At 35.8% G+C, this 24,856-nt stretch overlaps 1 protein-coding gene across 12 annotated transcripts in view; it reads left to right on the top strand.

Moving 5' to 3' along the window:
- The window catches only part of PCDH7 (protocadherin 7), a 286,621-nt gene that overhangs the window by 45,188 nt on the left and 216,577 nt on the right, over positions 1 to 24,856 (top strand). For 5 of the 12 annotated variants that reach the window (XM_075752350.1, XM_075752349.1, XM_075752346.1 and 2 more), the window contains exon 2: positions 11,008 to 11,067. The exons of 6 other annotated variants lie outside the window; for them this stretch is intronic. In XM_075752350.1, the coding sequence (XP_075608465.1) occupies positions 11,008 to 11,067 (60 nt within the window). Of the gene's footprint in view, positions 1 to 8,701; positions 8,776 to 11,007; positions 13,321 to 24,856 lie in introns of those variants that run through there. One more of the 12 variants, XM_075752356.1, reaches the window with a different exon arrangement.

The following is a 24,856-nucleotide window of genomic DNA, read 5'->3' as shown; positions in this document are numbered from 1 at the left end:
TCCCTTTTTTTCTTTTAACACATGCTGGCTATTTTTCAGCTTTTCAGTACACCAGTGTGTGATAGCTAACTACAGAAAGATGTCTTTCAAAATAATTTAGAAATTTCTCTACAAACTTTTCTGTTTGTGGGCATCGTGATTACCAAAGAAGGACTCAAATTAGGATAAATAACTACTGAAAAGGTATCAGGGAAAAGGTTATGCAAATTTTAAGATGAAATCAGCTCAGTACTCTTCTTATTTGAAGAGAGAGAGGGAAGCCTTTCATTTGTAAAATGTTATACTGTGATGCAGAAAACCAATTATAATATACATGAAGTACGCACCTGTTATTAATTTCTGAGGCATCCTTCTATTTGAAATAGAAACCCTCACAAATAAATATCTAGAATTGTCACCTATCAACCTTGGCTGGTGCATTCTGCTTGGCAGCCAGGCTAATCATAGTTTCATGGGTGCACATGTGTCTCCAGAAACTTATTCAGAAAACCTTTTTTTCTTGTTTGCCCCTCCCTGTAAGATATGGGTAGCAGTTCTAACCTGTCTTACTACTGAGTACTACAACTGGTAATGTGCTGGCAGCTGTGTAAAAATAAACTGGACTATGCTTCTGTCACCTTAATAGAGAAAGTCTTTTCATGGTATGCACACATTGCATATGAGACATAATTTAATAGGAAAGAAGTGGAAACACACTAAAGACTGATCTTGGGTCCTAAAATAAGCATTTGGTTATTTCACTGGAAAAAGGTGCTTTTAATTTTTGATCAAAAAGGGAAAAAAAAGAAAAAAAGAAAAACCCCAAGCCAAAACCCTAAACCAAAACAGCATATAGTGTTAATTCCATATTCCCATGTACCAGTTCTGTACATAAATTAATTTGTGGTGAGGAATTTATGAGCAAAAGGATTAGTGGCCATCTAATAGCTGTAAGCATGTAAAATATGCTATGTTTGGATCACCAGACTGCAATCTAACGTGAAGTAATTCAACTGATCTCACAAATATTTGAATGCAACTTTGATTGTGTTCTACTCTTGAGCTACTTTGAGATGTGTACTGTTAGTACGATAGTCTGCTTTGGACACATGACATAATTTCACATATATAACTACTGTCAAATCTAGCTTAACTTTGGTCATTTTAGGTGTATTGTAAAAGGATGGCCAAGAAATTAAAGGTCACTTCATTAACTGCTCATTTTTCTTTCTTTTTTTTTTTCCTTATTCTATATCACATATTAAAGATAAAAACAACTTTCTCTGTTTCCATTAACAAAAAGTGAATTGAGAAGAAAAAGCAATTATTTGCAGAATGTAAAATCCTTATGATAATTTGCAGACTTTAATTAAACCAATCTACCACGCTGTGCTCACAAGACAGACTATGAAATAAGCTCTTATTTGTTAGGAAACACCATACTGCTCATTGATAAAGGACTTCAAAAGTTGCAACTTACTTAGAAGCATGGAATTTATGGTTCCTTTGAGAGGAAAGACATACATATAAAACTCCCTCTTGTTTTGAACTTAATTTTAAGAAAAAGTGAAGAGTTGATGATAGAAACAAGTTTACACTGTCAGTATAATAATTTCCATAGTATTTTGCATACATATAACATAGTATGTAAGGATCATTGTATTCTTTACAAACAGCTCATCATTATGATGCTTCTGTAATGTAGCTTAAGTGAGTATTTAGATGAATGTATGGAGTAACCAAGAATTTACAAACCTTTTGACTACAACTTGGAGGTACACTAAAGAGGGATTCAGGAAACCTAATTTCAGTTTCTGTCTACTGAACAACACTCATCTTTGAATAATGTTGTTTTATGAATCTGTATTTTACATCCATGCTTTCTGTGATCTGTTCAAATAGTGGATTCAACCTATGCCCATCTAAAAGATACAGCCTGTCCCTGCGTAGACATTTCTTTGCAAATTGGTGATAGACTGGTAGCAATGCTTACCTTTGTCTTCTGACATATTTTCTAAGTGATCTTGCTTACTTGTTTTTTCTTTTTTACTACAACATCCCTACAAGGAGGGGTATTGCCATGATCAGTGAGTTTTCTAGGGTGACAGTGATACCTAATTGTATTTTGGAATTTGATATAAAGGCTGGTGGGTCTGTCCTAGCCATTTCATGCCTAAGCATCCTGTATTAAATAGTTAAAGTCGTCGTCCCCCCCCCCTCCCCTCCATCTTTCCCCTTTCCTCTCACCTCTTTCCATAACTTTTAGTTTTGGCCGCTCTGTGAGGCTCTACCTTGAGAGCCCTGCCGTGCCTTTGGCATAATCCTCTGCTGCCTGACGGCTGGAATTTTATCCACCCGGGAACGGGTCTCCTGCTGCTCTGACAGAGTCCGTGCTCCACGCAGCAGTATTGCATTTATTCTCCTCTCTAGTCAATCTCTTGCTTGCCCTGCTGAAGCAAGGGCAGGCGTGGGGTGGGGGTGAGGAGAAGCCCCTGACGTCTGTCACATGCCAGGTGTAGTAGGAGGGTGTATATTGAACAGGGATTACTGGCCCGGTGTCTCCAAAGGGCCAAGCGTAAAACATTCCTGTCAAGTCTGTTGTGCCCAGGAGATGAAGAGTAATACTTCACATTGCAAAGAAAGCAATAAATGTATCAGCTTTCTATTTCTGCCACATCATAGCAGTCTGTTTTAAATATATCTGTAAAGCATTTAATTTCATGAATAATGCTTCTGTCTCTCAAAAACATTTCTGTAGAAGTCCTCTTTGGCCTTATATGTGCAAATGAAGACCTTCGTAAGTAACAAATTTAACTGACAGATACCATTACGTGCAGATTATAAATTAGGCAATGATTTAAAAAATCCCCTTTAAAACAGTTATTAATGGCTTTAAAAAATAAAATTGCATTAAAAAAAATTACATATTTGTCATTCACCTCAGTTTTTGCATACATTAGACACTGAAGTTTTGCCAATCTTTATTTTCTTTCTGTCTTGGTCAGTACTATATGATGGCTGGAGAAATTATAAACAAGTGTAATACTGTGTGTGATGTGACAATGGATCACTAACAGAGAACGTGGACATTTTGCCTTTAGGCAGATTAATTCTGGGATTTGGAAAAGTAGATTCCCTATTCAATCTATAAGGTTTATTCTCTTCATTGGCCTTCAGTAGTAGGCATAGACAATGATTGCAGTGCCACTGACAGGTAGGAGGAAGTTGGGGAAGGTGGCATAGAAATGAGCCGGCAGTGTGCGCTTGCAGCCCAGAAAGCCAACCGTGTCCTGGGCTGCATCAAAAGAGGTGTGACCAGCAGGTCAAGGGAGATGATCCTGCCCCTCTACTCCCCTCTGGTGAGACCCCACCTGGAGTACTGCGTCCAGCTCTGGGGGCCCCAGTACAGGAGAGACATTGTGCTGTTGGAGCGAGTCCAGAGGAGGGCCACGAAGCTGATCAGAGGGCTGGAGCACCTCTCCTCTGAGGACAGGCTGAGAGAGTTGGGGTTGTTCAGCCTGGAGAAAAGAAGGCTCAAGGGAGATCTAATTGTGGCTTACCAGTACCTGAAGGGGCCTACAGGAAAGGTGGTGAGGCACTGTTTATCAGGGAGTGTAGTGACAGGACAAGGGGTAATGGGTTTAAGCTGAAGGAGGGTCGATTTAGATTAGATGTTAGAAAGAAATTCTTTACTGTTAGAGTGGTGAGGTACTGGAAGAGGTTGCCCAGAGAGGTTGTGGATGCCCCCTCCCTGGAAGTGTTTAAGACCAGGTTGGATGAGGCTTTGGGCAATGTGGTCTAGTGGAGGGTGTCCCTGCCCGCAGCAGGGGGGTTGGAACTAGATGAGCTTTGAGGTACCCTCCAACCTAAACCATTCTATGATTCTATGAAATACTTTCATACCTATGTTTATGAGGTACAATATCTCGAATACCTTCTCAGAGGCTCAGATGTACAGGTATTCTGTGTACAGGCATGAGAGGATTTGGTTTTTTTAAATAAATTACATGATCAGGAAAATTATAAGTAATGAGAAAAGGGAGGAGAAGGGAAGTCAGATAATCAGAGAGGTACATTATAGGGGTGTGGTCAGTATAGGGATAAAGGGATGACAAATGTCAACTGAGATAAACATTAAAGGGATGATTAAAAGAAAACTTTATTAAGCTATATTAACAAAATGAGAGCAAGAGAGGAGCAGGACAATTATTACACTTAGAGGTGAAAGATAATACAGATGTGACGCAGAAATGAAATTAAAACTGCCTTAGTTTTAAACAAAGGTGATAAAGTTGTACATGGGAGGCAAAAGCTGGAAGTGGCTGAGATAAAAGCAAAACTAGAAGTCTGATGTATGTAAGTGAAGGAGGAACAGGTAGACGTCATCACAGAATTCTGGGTGATATAGAACAAAGCATCCCAAGTCATCTTGTAAATAAATCTGTTGTTAGGGCAAAAATGGTGGGGTTTTTGTTGGAGAATAGCAAATACAGTATTTATGTTTAAGTAGTGGGGAAGATGGAAAAGAAGGGATAGAGGTCTAAAAGTGTGACCTCATTTTTTGTCAAACAGTAGAGCAGAATTTATATGAAAAAATTGAGTTGCTGGCATAAAGGAAGAAGGAAGATGGGATAAAATGGAAATTGAAAATGGCTTTACTGAAAGGGGTTCATACAAACTAATCTGATACATTCCTTTGAAAAGATAACCAATTTCCTAGATAAAGAAAATTTAGTAATATCTCTCTTCGGACTTCAGCAAGTAGTTGATACTGTGCCACCTGGGAAATTATTTGTACACCTGAGGAAGATGAGGATTACTAGAGGAATTACAAAATAAGTAAGAAATTCACTAAAATGAGATGATAATAGGTGTTGTTGCAAAGGAAAGCATTATAAATAGAGGGAAAATTACTCACTGAAGTCAAGCATCGGTCTTAAGACTGGTTTTGCTTTATATTTAAATCTTTGTGCAAATGTAATAGTGAAACTTGATTATGAAGCAAATATGATAAACATCATGAGTTTGGGTGAGGATTAAACTGTACTAGATGAAGGACTAGAAAACTTTTTAAAAAATTAAAACTTAACAACTCAAAATACAATAGCAAGAACAAGACTATAAGTTGTAAATTCAGTTGTAAATTCAGATTCAGGAAATCATCAGATGGAAGCAGTGGAAAAAAAGGAGAATGTAATGAATTAGGCGGAGTTATGAACACCAGTGTGGCACAGGCAAATTTGCTTCTGCAACATAAGGCTGCATCAGGTTGCGTGCTGCTGTCAGAGAAACAGACATTCGTGTCATTTGAGTAGTCATTCATGAGACTTCATCTGAAAAATCATTATATTATTCTGGTCAAAAATTTTCAGGAAGAATTAAGCTTATATTTAGAGATTCTGAAAGAGCTGTTTAATAACCATGGAATATAGACTTAGCTGTGGAAGAGATGACTAAAAGGGCTTTGCTTATTCAGACTTAAGGCTGAAAGACATGCTGTGGCAGGCTAAAATTGGATGGCAGAAGCTGTTACTATCCTCAAGGCGTGAATACTTGAACCTCCTTTGAATTACTTTGTGAACCACTGCCTGGTATATTAGGGTAAACCAAAACTGGAATTCTTTTACTTTAATACCACCCAGCTGAAGACTGCAATAGTACATGAGCTCATTCATAGGCATATCATATAACCCTGCCCTGAAGGCTTCAATGCCCATCAGAAGGGTGGAGCAGATGGATGAGGGTGGTAACTATTCCTGCCATCTGCTTTTAAGCCACTGCTACACGTACTTCAGAGCCTTAAGAAAGTAAGTAAGTGGTGAGAGGAGATTTTATTGCTCTTCATAAATATCTGGAATAAATACCAGCAAAAATTAATAAAGAACAATGTTGATGTAATAGCAATTAATATAACACTGTATGTTTAGTCTAGAAATTGAAAAAAAAAAAAATTCAACCCTCTGGAGGTATGAGGTGATGTAAAAATATCTTACTAGTTGTGAAATGAAACTTCATCAGTTTAGAAAAAGAATTATACCAGTATTTTCCTTCCAGTATGTTCCTGTACTCCTAAAAAAAGGAAAAAAAGAAAACAAGCAGCAACAACAACAAAACGTGGGCCAGGCTTTTCATGCCTTGGTTTCTTAACGATGCATTAAACTATTAGTAGCATTACCTACACCAAGATCAAGCTATGTTCTGTAAGCTTTTTAAAGAGCAGCACAGACCTCTCAGTGTGAGGTTTGCAGCAGCAGAGGCATCTGAGGATATCAGTACTGGCTGTTCTGTTTTTCTGTGAGCCTTTTTATTTTTTTCTTGACATGGCAGTATTACTGAGTTTTAAAGAAAATCCAGAGTGTTGCTGGCTTAACATTGTAATAAATAAATAGGTAACATTCTTACTGTTACAGTGCTGCTTAAAAGATTGTATTCACGCATTAGTTCAGTAGGGTACGGTGACAGAGTTTTAATAAATGTATGATGGAAATAATATGCAAAGTCCATATGGAAGTTTGCATTTTTGAGACTTTTTAGGTAGATTAATCCTATGTTATTCTGCTCTGTGCCTTCAAAAAACTATTAGCAAGTTATATTTCTGAACATTGTCTGCCTGAAATAAGTCAATGCATATGTACTGAAAATAGAACAAAAATATCATTATCTGGATTGTAATGAAGACAGTTCTGTGCTTCGGGAATTGCAAGGCATTGTAGTAAATAGCCTTAAATATGCAACATTTTTATTGTTACAGTGCTTGTGGGAGAGTGGATGAGAGAGTTAAACAGGATATTTTATATTTTGGTTTTCATTCCTACCTACTGCTAGTAGAAAGTATATGGTTATGATTAATTTACAACATTTTGGGGTTTTTTTTTAGAAAGAACTGATTGCTAAATGGTTACGTATATGTGGGTTTTTGCATTCTAAGGTATAAATTCTTTGGTTTGTGGGGATGAATTATTTCAGGGCAATGTCATGGGCACAGTCTTTCCATCTCTAACCACTATCTTTGTGAGCCAGCAATCCTCTGGCGCTTAACGTGAAGAGTGGTCGATACGTCACCATATTACTGCAAAATGTGACTATTAACAGAACATAATCCTAATATCCTAATAATAGGGAGTGGTGGGATTTGCCAGATGCCTAAATGTTCAAAATTCATTCATAGGCATAGTGTGAGCAGGAAATCAATAAACCAGAGAGTTTGTAAAGATAATGAATGATACATGTGCATTTTATCAACTTTATGCTTGTAATTATGGGTTAAAAATGATAATTTCTTTATTTTTCTGATTTTGGTATGAAGTAGAAAGCTTAGTTTTGAATGGACTTGTTTTACCTTTTACCTTACATGCAGGAGTCAGCAGTAGTCACAATGAAGTTGCAAAACTAGACCCAGTTGATGCAAAGTAGTTAAGAATATGGCAAATTGAATTTAAGTAAGCTTAAATGACAATACAGTCATGTTAAACTGTGTACTAAATCTAGATGTATTACCCTTGTAAGTTGATTTATTTAACTTTTTTTTTTTATTTCCAACTTTCCTCATCAGGATTATTAATATGTTTTCTTATAGTAAATTAGACCGTATCTGTTACAGAAATTCTAATGACTAAAATCTATGCATCTCTTTGTGATCAAATGTAGCAGTCCTCATTAATTTCTTACTCAGATAAACTTTTCATCAGTTTCAATTTGCCTATTTTTTTACCCTATATATGGCTTTTAATGATTCACAAATATTGTACAAATGGTACAGTGTAAAGATATTGAAGATTTTTATTTACTTTTGTTTGTTTAAGAATATGAGAATTAGTATTCCTTATTCAACATGTATATTCTAAGGAAATATATTCAATACACTTCCTATAGTTCCACATATCCCATTTTGATTTCTGTCACAAAGTGAAAATGAAGTTATGTGTGTAAAAGAAGTTTAAAAATAGGTTAAAAACATCTTGTGAAATGTAACAGGAAATCTATGGAGATATAATTTTTATCTGGCATTTGCTGTAGTGGGCAAAAATGAGCATGTTACGCCTTTCAGTTCCATTTAAGACACGTTGAATGTTGCAGAAACTTGTAATGTCTCAAATTTTTAGTAATAATCACACATCAATCAGATCAATATATAATACATACTGCAATCATAACGTATTTATAGACACAGATTTAGTGCTAAGAATAAAGTGAGATGAGTGGCAAAAAATTCAACGATAAAAAGGTGCTTGCGGAAGTTAATCATTCTGAGTTTGTAGCAATACACTGTGGCTGCGATCATCTATAAAGTGTGGCTTCTCATTTATGTAATGAAAAATATTCGCACATAATAGCAAATATATATCGCTAATACTAAAAGTTTACTTCTCAATGGCAATGAATATGTAAGTTAAGGAAAAAGAAGAAACAGATATAAATACCCATGAATAAATTTGGGGGTGTTATTACAATAATTTTTATGTATTGCAGCAGTGAAATTCTGGAACAGATTTCCTATTGACATATTCATGTAAGAAAATTGTAACCTATCAAGGAAATACGTGAAATTACGCCTATGATACACAGAAACTGGACTCAGCATGTAATAAGAAACTTCAAGGCCTGTATTTCAGTGTTATGGACTGGACTAGTGGAGAACTGCAAGCATCTTCCTTATGAAAACTAGGGTAGTGACTCTCATTTCTTCATTTAACTCTTTGGCATATGTGCATTGTCATGCCAGGCAGTGGGAGGAGGAACAAGACAGTAATACCAGTTTCCTGGAAATTAGCAAGATTCTTCAACTGCTATAGAAAAGTGAGGAAAACAGCAGCTCATTTTACATAAATTTAGGGAAGGAGAAAAGATAATTTTCTATTTTTTCCATTAATCATTATGTATGGATGCATCTACATTAATGACACAGACTGCAGGAAGGGGTTTTTTGGGTGTGAAGTTGACTTGAGTCTATATTTAGAGCCCTGCTGTACATAGTTTAGTGCACCACTGATCTTTTTGAGGCATTGTCTTCCACCATTGTCTTCAGGGTGCCCCGTGGTGCGGAGCACTTGCAGTGCAGGTGCGAGGTCCTCCTCCATCAGTTTGCCCTCTGTGCCTGTGTAGTGTATGCCTGAGATTGACAAGTGGTACAAACTTCGTTGCTCATAAAGATGCCATGTAGAGAGGCACAGCAAATTGCACTGTCATCTTTCCTTTTTTATACTGCGTCAGCAGGCTATACAGACACGCACACTGAGACCACCATGATTATTTGAACTTGTGAGGACACAATGTATTGCATTTTTTATACAAAGTTTCAACATTTTGTTTAGTATGCGTCAGGTAATTGGGTTTTTTTAATCTTTTGTCTTGCACTGATTTTGATTTGATTTGTTGACTGAAAAATAGCATGAGTATCTCTCACAGAAGAGATCTCTAATTATATAAAAAAAATCTGTTACATTTATGAACCTTTTCGACCTCAGAAATATCTTATGCTTGCACCCAATGCTCACAGTTGTGTTTGTGTCTTGGAGAAAGATATTTAAAATACATGTTAGCTGATCCCCGTTGATTGCATAATGGGCAAGTCTGCTATTCTGGTGAATGCATTCTCCTTAAAGTTAGCAAAATTTATTTTTTATATAAAAATTTGAATAACTGTTGAAGTTAGTAACTTTGAGGTACTCAATGTGCTTAAATGATAGGTAGAGAGATCGATCGAGATAGATAGATATTTCCATAAAACTTTTTTGGCCAGTTTAGCATTTTTGCCCTTTAGCCAAGCTAAGATAGTGGAAACTGAACAAAGAAATTTGCATATAATTGGATTGATGATGATGATGAAGAATTTTTACTGAGGCGTAAATATATTCCTTCTGCAACCAAAGCAGAATGTTTTGCTTGCTTGTCCCAGATGGCTTCCTGTAAGAAGATCATATTTAGATTGAGGAACAGACGTTACTTATTTGAGGACATTTGGGAGTCTTTTATGGATTATGTTCATAGAGCCAAAGCTGCTTTGTAAAGATGCTCGACATCATTGCTATCCTACACTTGTGTAATTTCATTTTAACTTTGCGTATGTGTGATAGATTAGGAGAAGAGATTCATTAAAATGTTGGAAAATAAGAACTTAGTAGTGAGTGATGGAAAATAAATATAAATTATTAATAATAGAAAAGTACCGGAAGAGCTGAAAAGACTGACTGGTGAATGCCAGCCAAACATGTTATGTAACCAACAGACAATGGGTTAAAATTTCTTGTGTGGATGACCTGTTTCGGAGTGATATTTTAAGAGCTGTTTTTGAAGAATATATTGGACAGAAACCTTCCCCGTTTATCAGTGGACATGCATATCTCTTTGGTGTCTTGTTTCCTTCGTAAATGTATTGATCAAACGGATTCAAAGAAAGCACCTTTTCCTCTAGTTCTCCATTTTCTTTATGTCCACCTTGTAGCATAATGGTTGATACTTGGCATTTTCAGTAACTTACATATTCACAGAATTGTTATTGTATGTTGCCCTCCAAATCTTGCTCAATCCCCCCACCCCCGCTTTTTTTTTTTTTTTTTTTGCGGGGGGGGAAGAAAAGTTGCTTGTTTGTTTTCTTATAACATTGCTATTCTATGCTTCTTTCAACTATCTGATATTATTAGGAACTTACTGTGTAATTTATCCCATCACTTAATGGAAAAAAGTTATGCTTGTCACTGATACCTGAAACATTTATATTATTTTTTACTCTGTCTGCAGTTACACTAAGTAAGAAAAGGAAGAACAATATAAATCACTACAATTTCTCTATGATTTAAAACCATCCTGTTCCTGGACATAGTTCACTTAATTCCTTCTTTTACTTGAACGGTATGTAACACTATTCTAACTGTTTTCACTGCCAAATAGGTATTTTATGGAGTATGTTTGGACCTAAGGGAGAAAAGAGGAATCTTTTTGCTCACTTATAAGATCCGTGATGCAGGATTAGTTTAGCCAAACCCTACTCACATCCCGGTAAGCAGACATATATTTTTGTATTTTTTGTAGGTGGATACAGTGCAGACTACACAGCACCCTGGCCACATTGAGGAATCATGTAAAATGAATGTATGTGCTCGTAAGTGAATTATTTATGAAACAAAACTCCAACTCTAAGGGATGTTGGATCACAAAATACATGAACTCTCTTTACTCTCATCTTAAGAAATTGATTCCCAGGGGGCAGGGTTACTGCAGAACTGAGTGGACCTTGAAAGCAAAGCTATTAAAAAAAAAAAAAAAAAGAAAGAAAAAACATCATAAATCATTTTAAAAACCCCTGAAAACAAGAGATTTGAATTACAATTTGGATGCATTTGGAGAGATACTGAACAGAGTCAAGAATCCAAACCAGAAAAAGAAATGGCATGTGAGGAAAGTTTGGTAAGCAGAAATGATCATAAGTGGAGGAATATCTAATTTAGGAGTATGAATAAGATGAAAAACCTCACTGTTTTCTGCTTTGTTCCATCTTTGAAAGGACTGAAATTTGATTAGATGATTGTTTTAATTAGTAACTGGGAGATGAGTGTGAACAAGATTGAATTTTCAGTATTTGAATCAAGGAAGTATTTGTGAAAAAATGAACAACCCTGATGATGTGCTAGACAAACAAAGAAAAAAATTTATACCTCAGGACTGATTTTCTGGAAATCCAGATATAGTCTTAGTATCTGAAAATCTTTGTACTACCTGGGACATGAGACAAAGTGAGGAGGAGAAGAATTAGGGGAAGCAGTCTTGGGTCCTTCAGATTTTGCTGAAAAAATGGCTCTACAAGGAAATTGAGGGAGATACAGAGAAGAAACCAAAACACACTAAATGAATAGCGAATAGGGAAATCAACAGTCGCTTGGTCAGAGCACTCTAGACCAGAATAATTGTGCCAAGGATTGTACAGTTGTATCAAAACCACATGTAGGGAAAACCTCTGACTCTGCAGTCACTATTAAGCTATATACATCATGTAAAGACAAAGACTATAGTGCCAAATACAATTTTATATACACACATATCAATTTTATATTTATTTTATATATATATTTGGATATTACACTATATAGTATATAAGCTTATGATTCAGAGAAAGGAAAGGCTGAATATTTTCTCCTAAATAATTTATTCATTCATATCCTTCATCTTTATCATAAGGAACAACATAAGAGGATATTTTAAGTATTAATATTTTTTCAGCAAGCTCTTTTTCTTATGAATAAAGCATAACTTCAGCCCATTCAAGTTTCTGATGTAAAGCTGGTGTAACTGTGTGAGGAAAATTGTTTGTATCTAAAGTGTATATTATTACTTACCTTCCTTCATAATATGGTTTTTTAACTGTGTGAACAATAATGCTGAAAAACATTTTTTTCTCTCATGTTTGTTATGCATTTATGTCTGAATTATCTCACCCTTTGTGTTTATTCCTCCAAAACTGGTTGTCTGCCACTTTTTTCCACTTGTGGTAATTAGTTCCAAGTGGAGGAATTTATGATACAGTAGGGGCTTTGACCTCTTTATTGTACTGAGATATATTATCAAACTTCAAAGTCTGTATACTGCTACTATATTGATTTTGTTTCCTGTGAACAAAATCAATGGGCAAAATTAAAATAAAAAAATCAATTCTTTCATTTTTGAATTGATTTGGGTTTTCTACATGTGCTTTGTTTATTTAACCTTGATTGCTAGTCTGGAACTCATTGAGAAGAGAACACTCATTGAGAAGAGAACCTTTAATAATTCTGCATAAAAGAAACCTATGGAAATTAATAAAATACAGAGACAAAGGAAATTAAGATATACAGGAATGAGAAGGGAAAAGATGCAAAAGAGATCAAGTATTGTTCTCACTTGGCACGCATTGTTTAGGAATATCAAAGAACCTGTAAAAATTAGTAACAACAGCTTTGTCAGAAAAATTGGCATACAAATTGTTTCTTTTGCATTTTCTAGCCCTTTCCTTTAATTCAATAAATGGATAGAAATGGCGTATGAAATACCTGCAATCCATTGACCATATTTCATGAGTTCAGAGCAGTTGCAAAGGTTTTCTAAAGATGAGAAAAAAAGACAAAAAAATATTTAACTTGTAACTTTTGCAGAAATAGAAACATTAAGTATGCAAATATATTTGTGAAATTTTCATCCTTTTTCTGAATATAGACATTATCTTAGTAAGAAAACAAAACAAAACAACAACAACGAAGTTTAACCTGGAGAGTGTAAAGAGAAATGTTAAGGATCTCTGGTCAGATTCTTATCTCAGATTCAGCAACTCTGTATTTCAATAAAAGTATTCTGCAACCGGGAATGAAATCAAAATTGTGTCTTCTGTGTTCATTGCAATTTCATTCTTCTATATTTAATTTTCTGGTCAGAAGCAATTACCAAGAGAGGATCCTTGAAAAATATTGTGCAACTACTGTAATTTTCAGATTTCACAGAGTTTAGCAGCCAAGCAATTTGTATGGAATAAAAGCACTTTTATATTGCCTCCTGCTACAACACCAATGGGGAAAGGTCAGCAAAACAGTGGGAGACCAAATGAAGGATTTTTTTTCTTGTGTGACATCAACTTGCAAGACAAAATTACAAGTGGTGATACAGCTTTTTTCAACTATTTCTTTCCTCTTTGCCTCCTACGGCTGCTTCATTGTTGGGCGATGTCTTTTTTTCTGTCAGAATGAGGGAGTGAAAGCCTATTTGAAACAAGTGACAGTCTACTTTCTGTTTGCCATTGTCCCACATGGATGAGAAAAAAAAGTACATCCATATGCCTCTCATTTTCGTACCTTTTACGAGCTTAAGTTAGAGCGTTTAAAGCCAAATCTGACTTGCCTTACCCATATGAACAGGCCGAATAAACCCCGTGAGACTACTTGTTTGAGTAAAGACCACTCTTCTTTTAGTGTCCCTTTGTTTTCATGTCTCTCTTATACAAGACCACTAAAGAACAAGATATGTCAGTAGCAAACTATCAGGGAAGTTGTGATACGCATTTAGCTCGTTAAAACACAAGCTATATGCTTCTGGGGACTGTGTACTGTCACGGTTTGTAGAGGCGCTCTTGCCAATCCCAAATTTAAAGGTAGATGGAGAAGTGGATATGGTCTTCTCAGTAGTACACAGTTTACTAACCTATCCGTCAAACCTAAACGAAAGGATTAAATTAAGCAAACTTCCACCACCTAGACTACGTTTCAGTCTAAGGGTGAACAATATAATTTAAATCAATTGTTTTTGGAAAGGTTCATTAAACAGTTTAAAATCTTCTCTTGAGATTTCACAGGCTTATTAAAAACTTCTATCCCTGTTCTTCCTGCAAGCTTCATTTAGGCCTGCAAGCACAGAGGCTTGGATTTGTCCACGCACCGTTTACAAACTCTGGTGTGATAATCCATACTTTAACCCATTGCTCATTTTACTGTTTGAGAGTCATTATGTTGACTGAATTTTAGTGATCCAGTAAACGATGGCTTTGTACTCTCAAATGCAGTGACTACATTTACATTTCCAAAGTATACTTACTATGCGTACATATAAACTCAAGATTATCTCCCTTTGCATGGGGGAAAAAATAACCTATTTTGCTTGCAGACATTCTATTTGACTTCTGACATCACATTTAGGAAACATTATAATTATGTGAAATGCCATTCCAGCTTCTATATTTTACAAGAATCTGCATTAAGAGTATTATGTGTATAATGCCTTAAATAACCTTTTCTAACACCATGGACATGCCTAGACAGTTTCATTGTTTAAAATTAAGCTATTTGTTTTAGTTAGAATGTGTCTGAAAATACGAAGAAACCACAATCCAATTACTATTCTTCATCATATCCTGGTAGATTACTGTTTCAGCAGCGAGTTTTCCTTTGATCTGTAGTTCCTAGAAATGGCATCAGAGCTATCTATCACAGGAAAGCACTTTGTTGCCCTTTCTAAGGGAGTTATGATGCTAATGAGAAAAAAAAAAGTTCATTATGTCCCCTGACAGTTACAACAGAGCCCTCAGTGGTCTTCAGCAATGGAATTCAAGGAAGGCATTAATGTTTTCAAACCTAGTGTAAAATTAATTTTCTTCCAAATCAGATTACTTTTCACACTTAAACAACCTCAGTTTAGCCCAATAACACCACTTTGAATAGCAAGGGCCAACCAAGCCAATTTAAAAAAAAAAAAAAAAAAATCCATTATTTATTATTTATACATATTAATACTATATTTATTTTTATATTATCTTTGAGAAATATGACAGAAAAAAATGTTCTGAAGGATTTCAGTAAACCTAATTATGCTCTGTAGCTCTGTAGTATCTTATCAGGCTTAATTATCTGTTTATGTTACATTTTGCAGAGTTCCTATTCAGGAAAGTAGCAGGACTTTATGTTGGCTTTTGACACAAAATAACCTTCCTTTAAACTGTGAAACTGTACACAGACAATTGTTGTTCCTGGAAAACAGTATCACTTTTTGAATACTGTTCAGGGTAATCTGATTTTAGCAAATGTGAGCAAAAGAGTGGTATATAGACTAAGTAACCTCAGAAGACTGTGTGGACATAGTTCTACATCGTAAATGTCTGCTTTTCCTTTTTACTGCTAGAAGAATGGTGATGTACTTGTGTTATCTGCCCCTGTATTGTGAGAATGGCAGAAGTATACAGGGAGTAAAGATAACTCTAGCCTGCCTTGCTCCAATCTCAGCTTCCACCTCTAAGAAGGGAGTTAGCACAAGTTATTTTAACGGGTGGATTATGATTATTGTCAAGCTTGGTGTCTCATCTAAACTAGCTGTATAGTTTCACAATTGAGAGATTTTATGGTGAGAAGTAGGCATCTCCGGACGCTCATTCATGTCAGCCTGAGTTGCTTTTCTAATATTTAGGATGAAACCCTTTTTGGTGTCGCTCTCCCTGAGACTACAGAGAGACTTGATCTCAGAGGAACTTTAAATGTGTTCAAGCTCAAAACATTTCTGCATTCATTGTCAGCTAACATGAAACACTTTTAAGTAGAAATGTCTCATCTCACTTGATTTGCTTTAGGATGCATCTGATGATAGAAGATAGTTCATGTGTTTGACTTTAGTAACCTCACAATGCCATTTCTACGGAGGGTCAGAAAGCTGTTGCAGGGCTAGCAACCAGGAGATTCAGTCTTCATTCCTAGGTCTGCCACTGGTACCCACCTCTTTGGGGCTACACCTGTGAAAACAGAGAATACATTTTCATTGCCTCAATTGGAAAAAATGGTTTCATCATTTTGTTTTGTGAACTGTTTATAAGGTATGGTGATGAGATCCATGGAAATGTCTGTAAAGAGTAGTACAGTATTGTAGAAATAGTTTAATGTCCTCTGTTTCGCTGAAGTTGGGAGAACTGGTTTTCAGAGCAAATCTTTTTTGCTTAACATCTATAAACTGCCTCCTGGCCAAATTGATTGAAACAGATATTAATTTTCATCATTATGTATATGGGACAGTTCTGTATATATACTTCAGTGCACTTTAGTCAAAGAATGCTTTAGATTTAACCATGCTGCATTTAAGAAAAGAAATATTTTATAGGTTACCTTTTTTCCTAAAATATCATATTAGGAAAGCAAAAGAAACTTATTAATTTATGATGGTTTCAAATGTAGATAGCATATTTGTTTTTATTTGAGTATTTCATGACTGTGAAGTGTGAATGTATTGACATTGTCAGTGGGTAGACTTTCACCGAATTTGAAAAAAGACGTAGTATGGAAGTAACTAATTCAATAGTATTGTGAAACCGTTGATTATATACTCAGTGCTGGCAGTGACACTGCTATACATAAACTTTGTCCTGAGGAGCCTACATTATAAAGAGGAAACTAGACAAGCTGTGGGAGGCTCAGTGTTTTTCTTGTTCGCCTTCATCCTGCTTCCATCCGTCATCTTGAAATACTCCCCATGGAGGGCATTAGAAAGTTGTGAATTAAAACTCCAGGGAGTCTGAAAGAAGCAGCTATAAGCAGTGTTGTGGAATAAAAGGGGTAGATTTCCTGGTGCAATTAGTCAGGTGTTTCCTATGCATGATGAAGAATCTGTAGTGTAGAGCGGATAGTGTAAGGAGAGTGCAAATAGTACCGCTACATGTGGCTGTAAATTCATGTCATGTCGTGACATCATGCCATGTTCACCTTGTTTTTCAGATGCTTAAAGTATGTGAAGTTGGTCTGAGCATCTTGCAGCGATAAGGAGTTGATAATTGCTGGTTACCTGTTGAATTCAGTTTGCTGTCTTTCAGAGATGATCTATTTGGATATTTTTATGAATCTGACCATAGCTCTTGAGCAAAGCTTGTGTCTGTATTATGTACAGACATCGGAGCATTCCCAAAGAACTTTTAAGTATATGCAGGAAGCTAAATCCAAGAAACTCTTTTGGAGCAGTCTCTAGTTTTCCTTTATTTTTCTGATGTTGATGGTGTCAGTTTCTGGCATTAATATTGAAATAATAAATTGGTAAAAACATAGGTGCAATACTAATAAACTGTATTTTAATTTTTAATCTCCCATTTAAAAATTAAACTTAGTTTCTAAATATAGCACTAGATTTTAAATATAACACAGTTTCATTTTGTATTGTGTTGTGGAGCACTTCCATGCAGCCTTCTGCACTTTGCTTTGAATCATTCTCACTGAAATTAGAACTGTCAGTGAGCAGCACCAGACAGATTTTGATTTCACTCAAGAAGTTATTTCTAGTAGGATGACTTTTGACAAATATATACTGTTTTTATGCATGCTAGGGTGATTTTTATATTAATTCGTTTGTAGTTCCTTTGATTGGGTTTGTGGCTTATTGCAATACATTCCAAGGTAAAAAGAGCTTTCAAAAAAATAGGGTTTACAACTGTGGGAGGTCAGACAGTAATGTCAGGACCTCTGCTTTATAGAATTCATTACTGTAAGTGATGTGAGAAGATGGTACCTTAGCAAGGCTTAAAAGAAGATGGAAGATTTTTGAAATGCCATTTAGTCTATTAACTTTCTAGAATTCCCTTAAATTTTTTTTTTATTTTTTAGATTTCTACATATATACAATACATTCATACAATAGGACATACTTCTATCCTATTGCCTATCTCAGTAAAGATTGCATTTATGGCATAAGCTACATTCATTTCAAATGAATAATCTGCAACAGTGTGGTTTAGTCAATAGAACTGGGAAGTGGGAATTGGGGATCTTGCATTGCATTCTTGCTGGTGACACTGACCTGCTTTTGTGGGGTGAAAGAAGTCACCTTCACTTTCTGTGCCTTAACTGTCTGGTGTATTAAATAGATACAAGACATGTTACATTACAGGATATGATGAGGATTGCTTAAGTAAATACTATTAATGATTTACGAGTGTCAATACAAATTTGCTGACTTATGCCTTAATATTACAAAGTTTTGGGACATTCTTTATCTGCACATGTGCAGTGCTTTTGTATGTTGAAGTTAAAAAATCAGAATTTTGAGCTCTGGCATAATAATTTCAGCTTTGCCATTTTCAGAATACTGATTTTTCCTATTACTATGATAAAAAAAAAAGGCAGAGAACTGCCCTTAAAACGTAAGCATTTCATTTTTTGTCTAATTTATTGGAAATTGCCAGAGAAGGTGCGGATGCCCACTCCCTGGAAATGTTCAAGGCCAAGTTGGATGGGGCTTTGGGCAACCTGGTCTAGTGGAGGGTGTCCCTGTCCATGGCAGGGGGGTTGGAACTAGATGATCTTTGAGGTCTCTTCCAACCCAAACAATTCTATGATTCTATGAAATACAGTAAAAAATTTCTCTTACAATGCACTAGGAACTGACTCTGCTGATTCCCTGATATTCTGGCCACGTTGAACTGCATCAAGAGAGAATTACAATAGCTATTATAGTGCACATAGGAAATACGGTTGAATTTTCAAAAATGCTCGCAATAACTTACTCCAGTGATTAACTCTTTAAAAAATATGACCCTTAAGTGTCAGTACTAGACAGATGTACAGATGGTTATCCACATCTTGCAATAACCAGTGTGAATTCAGCCAGGCAGCAGGTGGGAAGGTTCTGGACATCTGTATCATCTCTCTGGCTTGTGCATCTGTCTCTCAGGGCCTGTACAGCTGCAGCGGCTGCTTCCCTACATGCCATAACCAGGAATGAAAAGGCAATTGGAATTCTAGTCTCCACACATGGACATCAATGGCTGGCACCTGATACCGAATTCCTAGCTCACTCTGTATATTTCACAGGTTTTGCACATCAACAGACTTTTTTATGTTGCACATATCTAATACTTCAGTGTACACTTCCAAATTTTCATAGTACTTCTTTACGATACTGCGTTTTATTTTAGGACAGAATATAAATATTGCAATTTTTTCTCCTACAGAGAAATATAGTGAATAATGATACCTGAAGAAGTATTATTATATTAAAAAACGAAAGATCAAATTATCACTAGATCTTTTGATACTCAGTTTTACAATCCATTGAAATTCTGCTGAAGAGATTTGTACTTTGTGTAGATGGAATGGCTGCCAATCATGCTTCCCTCATCTATTATCTTATTCAAATTAATACTGGTAAGCTTGAAATATCATAAGTAGCTTTAGCCCTTCTGTAATCTACTTTTAATAGGAGGAATGAAATACAGTCCATATGGTAACCTGGATGATCTGTCTTGAATTATTTCTGGGATAAGATCAAATACATACCTGAGTTTTGGTTACATACCCAATCTCAAAATATTTTCATTAAAAATTAAAATCTCCTTTAAATACACTTTGTCTGAGGCCATCTGTTGATTTCATAAATCCAATGGCCTCAGGTCTTGTATTGAACCTCTCGTACACTAACTTACCATGGAGGTTAAAACGTGAGAGGTGGCAGTTGTGAGATGGGCTTGGAGTGCTGCGTGCTGCAGTGAAAGGGTTTACCTACAGCATTTATCTTTTTAAATGTCTACTTCTGACTCAAGAAAGTGAAAGAAAAAAGCATCTCAGTGACTTCAGTGGGTTTTGAATCAGGTCTCAGTGTGGTAAACTGGTATATCGTCTGATGCTAAGTATGACTAGATGAGGATAAACAGTATGCTACTCCTTATTAAAGACTTTTGTATGTAATGGTATCAACCTATAATAGAATAATAACATATGCTTTGTATTTTTATTAAGTGATGTGTTTCTATTAATTGTAAGAGTAGGTAATTTCAGAGAGACAGAAAAAAGGTAATGTTTTAAAACATAATATTCAATTAAGTCTCTAGGGGTCTCAGACTTGTGTTTGAAACAGCAGTCCTATGTTCCTGTTTCTGAACTAGCCATTAAGAATACACATTAGAGTAATCATATTTTTGACTCCCCTTTATAAATACTGATCCATTTCTGTATTACACTGTCAAAAGACTACTGCTTAATAAGAAGCCTGGCTTCAGCAATGAAAAAGCATCACATCATTCATTAGAGCTAACAGCAAGCATGCAAATCCTAAAATACTTTATCACCAGGATGGTGGTGGTGTGCTTCTAAAACAAGGGGTTCCAGTCACGCTGCGTGCAGTCTGCAGTGATACAAAGAAGTTTTTTTGATTGTCAGAAGGTGCTATGTGTTAGTAGCTTGACTGTACATTTCAGTGACAGTATGAAGTGTTGTGAAAATATTGAGTCTTAATATATATAAAACTTCCTCATATTAATTTTGTTCTTTTTAGACTCCAGGCAGTTGAACATACAAAAAGAAAATATATTTACTTAAACTGTTTCATTAAAGTTGGTGGATTTCCCAAAGATATCACTACCTGTCACTAAGAGCTGTTGATGTGTCTATTTTTTATTGTGATATAACAATAGCATCACTTTCCTTAGAGTAATATGTGAGATTTGGATAGCATAATGGACTTCCAGGGCCTTTGAGAAACAGCATTATTTTTTTGCTGATTTTGTATTAAATAAGTACCAGCCTGTATTTGTGGGTTAATATATGCATACCATTTGGAACGTACTTAGTGACATTATGTAATTCACAGATGTTTTATTATTCATAGTACTGTGCATTCATAGCTCTCTGTAGTTACTGTTGCGCAAAATCTAATGAGGGAGTGTCTGTGTGCCTTTTGCTGGCCTTTTAGACTTGTCAAACTCTCATTCAGTCAATTCAAATCGCAAACAATGGGATGTGGTGCCCTTTTTTGATTATTTTGTTATTTGACTGATGGAGTGGAAAGGAGTAAAAATATTGATTTTATGTAAGTTGTGTGTGTATATTTCCTGTTGTAAAAATACAGAGGAGGACATCAGAAAAGTAAGATCTCTCCCCTGTATTTCACTTGTGCTGTAATTTATCCCCTTGAGAGGGGATAAATTATGTTTAGTACAGGTATTAGGTAAGGATTTTATACACACTTTTCATAGGCATAAATGAAATTACACTGTTATAGATAGAAGTGAGCTAAAACAAAATGAGAAAGCTCCTCTGTTTCTGTTGTTGTTGCTGTTGTTTTAAATCATATTAGAAATGCTTTCTCCAGCTGGTTTACCAATTCACCCTCCTTGATTTCATCATCTGATCAGCACCAGACCACTAGCTGATGAAAGAGAAAGTCGGTATTACTGATTGCAGTGGCATTTATCATGTTCTATTAATATAAAAAACAGTGTCTATTAATATAAAAAGCACAGTGTCTCAGTGCTGTAGTTCTGCTGAGGAAATCATACATCATAGGAATTAAATGATGTCCAGAAATCCTCACTGGAATCAGAATTTTAATTTGGAAATTTTTTAACCATTTTTTTCCTGATTAAAACCTCTGCTCTTTTTTTACTCTGTTTCTTATTAGTCATCCTTTTTATCTGTGACTATTGCATTCTTCATCTCACATTTCTGAACTAGTTTCTTATCTTCATCCCTGCTTGGTTGGACTTTTTGGACTGTGTAACTGTAATCTCTTTTTTTGTCTCTCACCGTATTTATCATTAATGTCTTGCGTGTTATGTTATAATTTTAATTACTGCCACGAAATGTAGTCATTCACTTGGTAAAAAGTTTATTCACACTTGAACATTCAGTGCTTTAGGTTTAGCTTGTGGGGGTGTTTTTGCAAGTTCTTGGAATAACAGTTTTTTCTTTGTTTGCCTGTTTCTCCATGGGAAAGTATTCTTGAATACTTGTGGTGAAAATGTAATCTCCCTGTTGTACAGCTCTGTACACGTCTGTCATCTCTGACTACCTGCTTCTGTGGAAAAGAACGGCGTAGTCCTGCGTAGCTTAACCTATCCCCGACTGTAATGTCTTGAGGGAAAAACAAAGCGGTTTGCAATGTTCTACCTTTCTGTGTTGCGCTAGTGATAGTCTTGCCTTTGCAGAGTCTGTGATCAGTGTTAGGAGAGTAAATACAGTGAATAATGAATTTGACAGTTTTGTAAATGCGGTACTTTCCCACTTTAAGTGTTTGTGAAACTGCGCTTTTGATTTATTTAATATTCAGTCATTCACTTTGATGTTCTGTTCATTTATATCCCACTTCAGTAAATAAACATGTAAAGCCCTTTAGAGCAAATCATAAACTTCAGTCAAAATGCCCATATGAGAGTGATGACAAACCCAAGGAACACAGAGACTAACGTAAAATCTGAGACATGTATGGAAAGGTTGAGCTTTCTGTCGCATTTAAGAGGAGTTAGTGTAAGAAGCCAGTAGAAAAATGATTTTTTAAAAAATCTCTCATATCCAGTGAACTTCATTAATGTGAGATATACTCGTGAAAACATCTTTCCGTCTGTGCTACCATTCTGGCTTCCTGTGACTGGGTCAGTGATTGACAAGCTGCAGTCTTCACACTGGATGAGGGTATAATATTCCAACTTGCTTTCAGAGCTTTGTTATCTTTGTAAAGTTTTCTAATAAGACTCTGATAATGTGAATGTTGGGTGGTCCAAAACCACTTTGAAGTCTAGCAGTGGTCCATGCTTAAAATGTTTAGGAAGTTCCTGATTTCTTGCTGAACAGAAGGGGCAGAAAACAGAGCACTCACAGTTTGTTTTGCTTCAACTTGCAAAATTTATGGAATGGTGAGCCAATGGTGTTTTAGCAAAATAGCTTACATAAAGTCCCCAAAATGGTGAAAAAAGCCTCTTTTGGAGCCCCAGTGGATATTTGTCAGAACAGAACTCCTCCTGCAAGCAGGCAATACAATTCATTCTAATGATGAACTCTGTATCCGTCGCTGGTTTACTCTGTGATGAGTACTGGAAAAAGATTTTTAACAATTTTATATCTAAATTTGTGAAGCGGCAGAAAATACTTGGTTAACTCCTATTATAAACCAGGAATTCTTTCAAAAGAGACATCTGTTCTTTGAGGGCTGTGGTACTTTCTAGCCTTTTAGTCCATTCTCTCTCATGTCCAGGCAGGAAACTGAACGGACAGTGCTAATCTCTCTCAGATAGATTGATACCATCGTCACCCCCTACAAGGACATCAAGAAGTTTTCCAGTCGTGGAGATCACATTATCAGACACAGGAGCAACACAGGAGTTAGATTCTGTCTCTGGTTCTTTGTTGGCATGATAGCAGTTTCCAGATTTAGGTCTGATGAATATAAATGGACAAGAATATGTATTCTACACAATGTCTAAAGAAAAATGCCCAGGGCAAACTAGCTTCCGTTTGGTTTTATGTGAAAGAAAATGTAAAAAGCAGCAGTTAGTTTCTCCCCCTAGAATTTTGTTCTTCGTTCACTAAGCTCCCCTATTGGAGACAGTTACACATTTTTCTATTTCAGATTTTTGGTTTTGTATATGTAGCGAACGCTCCAACAGAGGAGTACAAATAAGATGGATGAAACAGTTGATATTTTGAAAAGGGGCTGCTCACTGTAATGCCAAAGGAAGATAGGTGGAAAAAAATACAGATAATGAGCAAAACCCAACACATGGTTCTCTAAAAGGGAACATTTTTGTCTCTATGTAAATACGTTCCAATTCTCAAACTTGAATCCAGCACAAAAACATAATACCTCTTAAGTAGAGGATGCTGAAAGAAACTTAGCTGATTTTAAATAAAAAATGAAATCCTTCACATAAATATTCCATTTACATCCATGCATGAGAGGGGAAGTTGGAAAGACCCTCTCCTCTGGCAAAAAAAAAAAAAAAAATCACAGAAAAATGAAGACTTTAATTACAAAAGATCAAGTTTACAAAGTGAGCTTTACATTTCACCCTAGAAACTTGGCACTGTTTCATTTTTATATAGCATCATTTTTAATAGGTGTTAAATTAAAAATGTAAGATAATAGATGTCCTGAAGTGAGCAAAAAACTAGAATTCATTGACTGCTTTTGATCCCTGTTGAGGCTGTCCATTGCAGGAGGGCAGTTTGGTTGTACTCTTAAGGTGCTGTGAAGAAGTAACAATACTTGAGTAGAATGATTAGGAGATTGTTACATTTTGGTATAATTTATTTATTCTGACATAGAAACAGAAGTTTTAAGCAAATTGTTTGTTTAGGGAGATGCTTGGGGAGACAAAATCTTCTGTATAGTTTTACAACCTGCCTAACTGTCTCTTTCCAAGTACTTGGCGTCCTTACTTGGCTGTGGCTAGAAATACTTTCTCAGTATTGCCAAGGAAGGAGATCTTTAGTCTGTTCATATTTTTCATCCTGAACTACTCCTGGTCCCTGATCTATACAGGGGCTTCGTCCTCTAAATATGAAAAGGTTTCCTCTTCTCTGAGGAAATCCCTATCAGCAGAACAATTGGGTCTTTTGTATAAATGACCTCAGAATCGTTGCCTTTTTTTGTTTCCCCAAAGGGCTAGCACACTTCTGGGTGTTCAGAGAGCTAC

This window comes from Balearica regulorum, chromosome 4 (assembly GCF_011004875.1).
Source record: "Balearica regulorum gibbericeps isolate bBalReg1 chromosome 4, bBalReg1.pri, whole genome shotgun sequence".
NCBI classification, from domain to species: Eukaryota; Metazoa; Chordata; class Aves; order Gruiformes; family Gruidae; genus Balearica; species Balearica regulorum.
The sequence above is the reverse complement of the archived record's forward strand: the minus strand, read 5'-3'. Positions and strand labels throughout refer to the sequence as shown.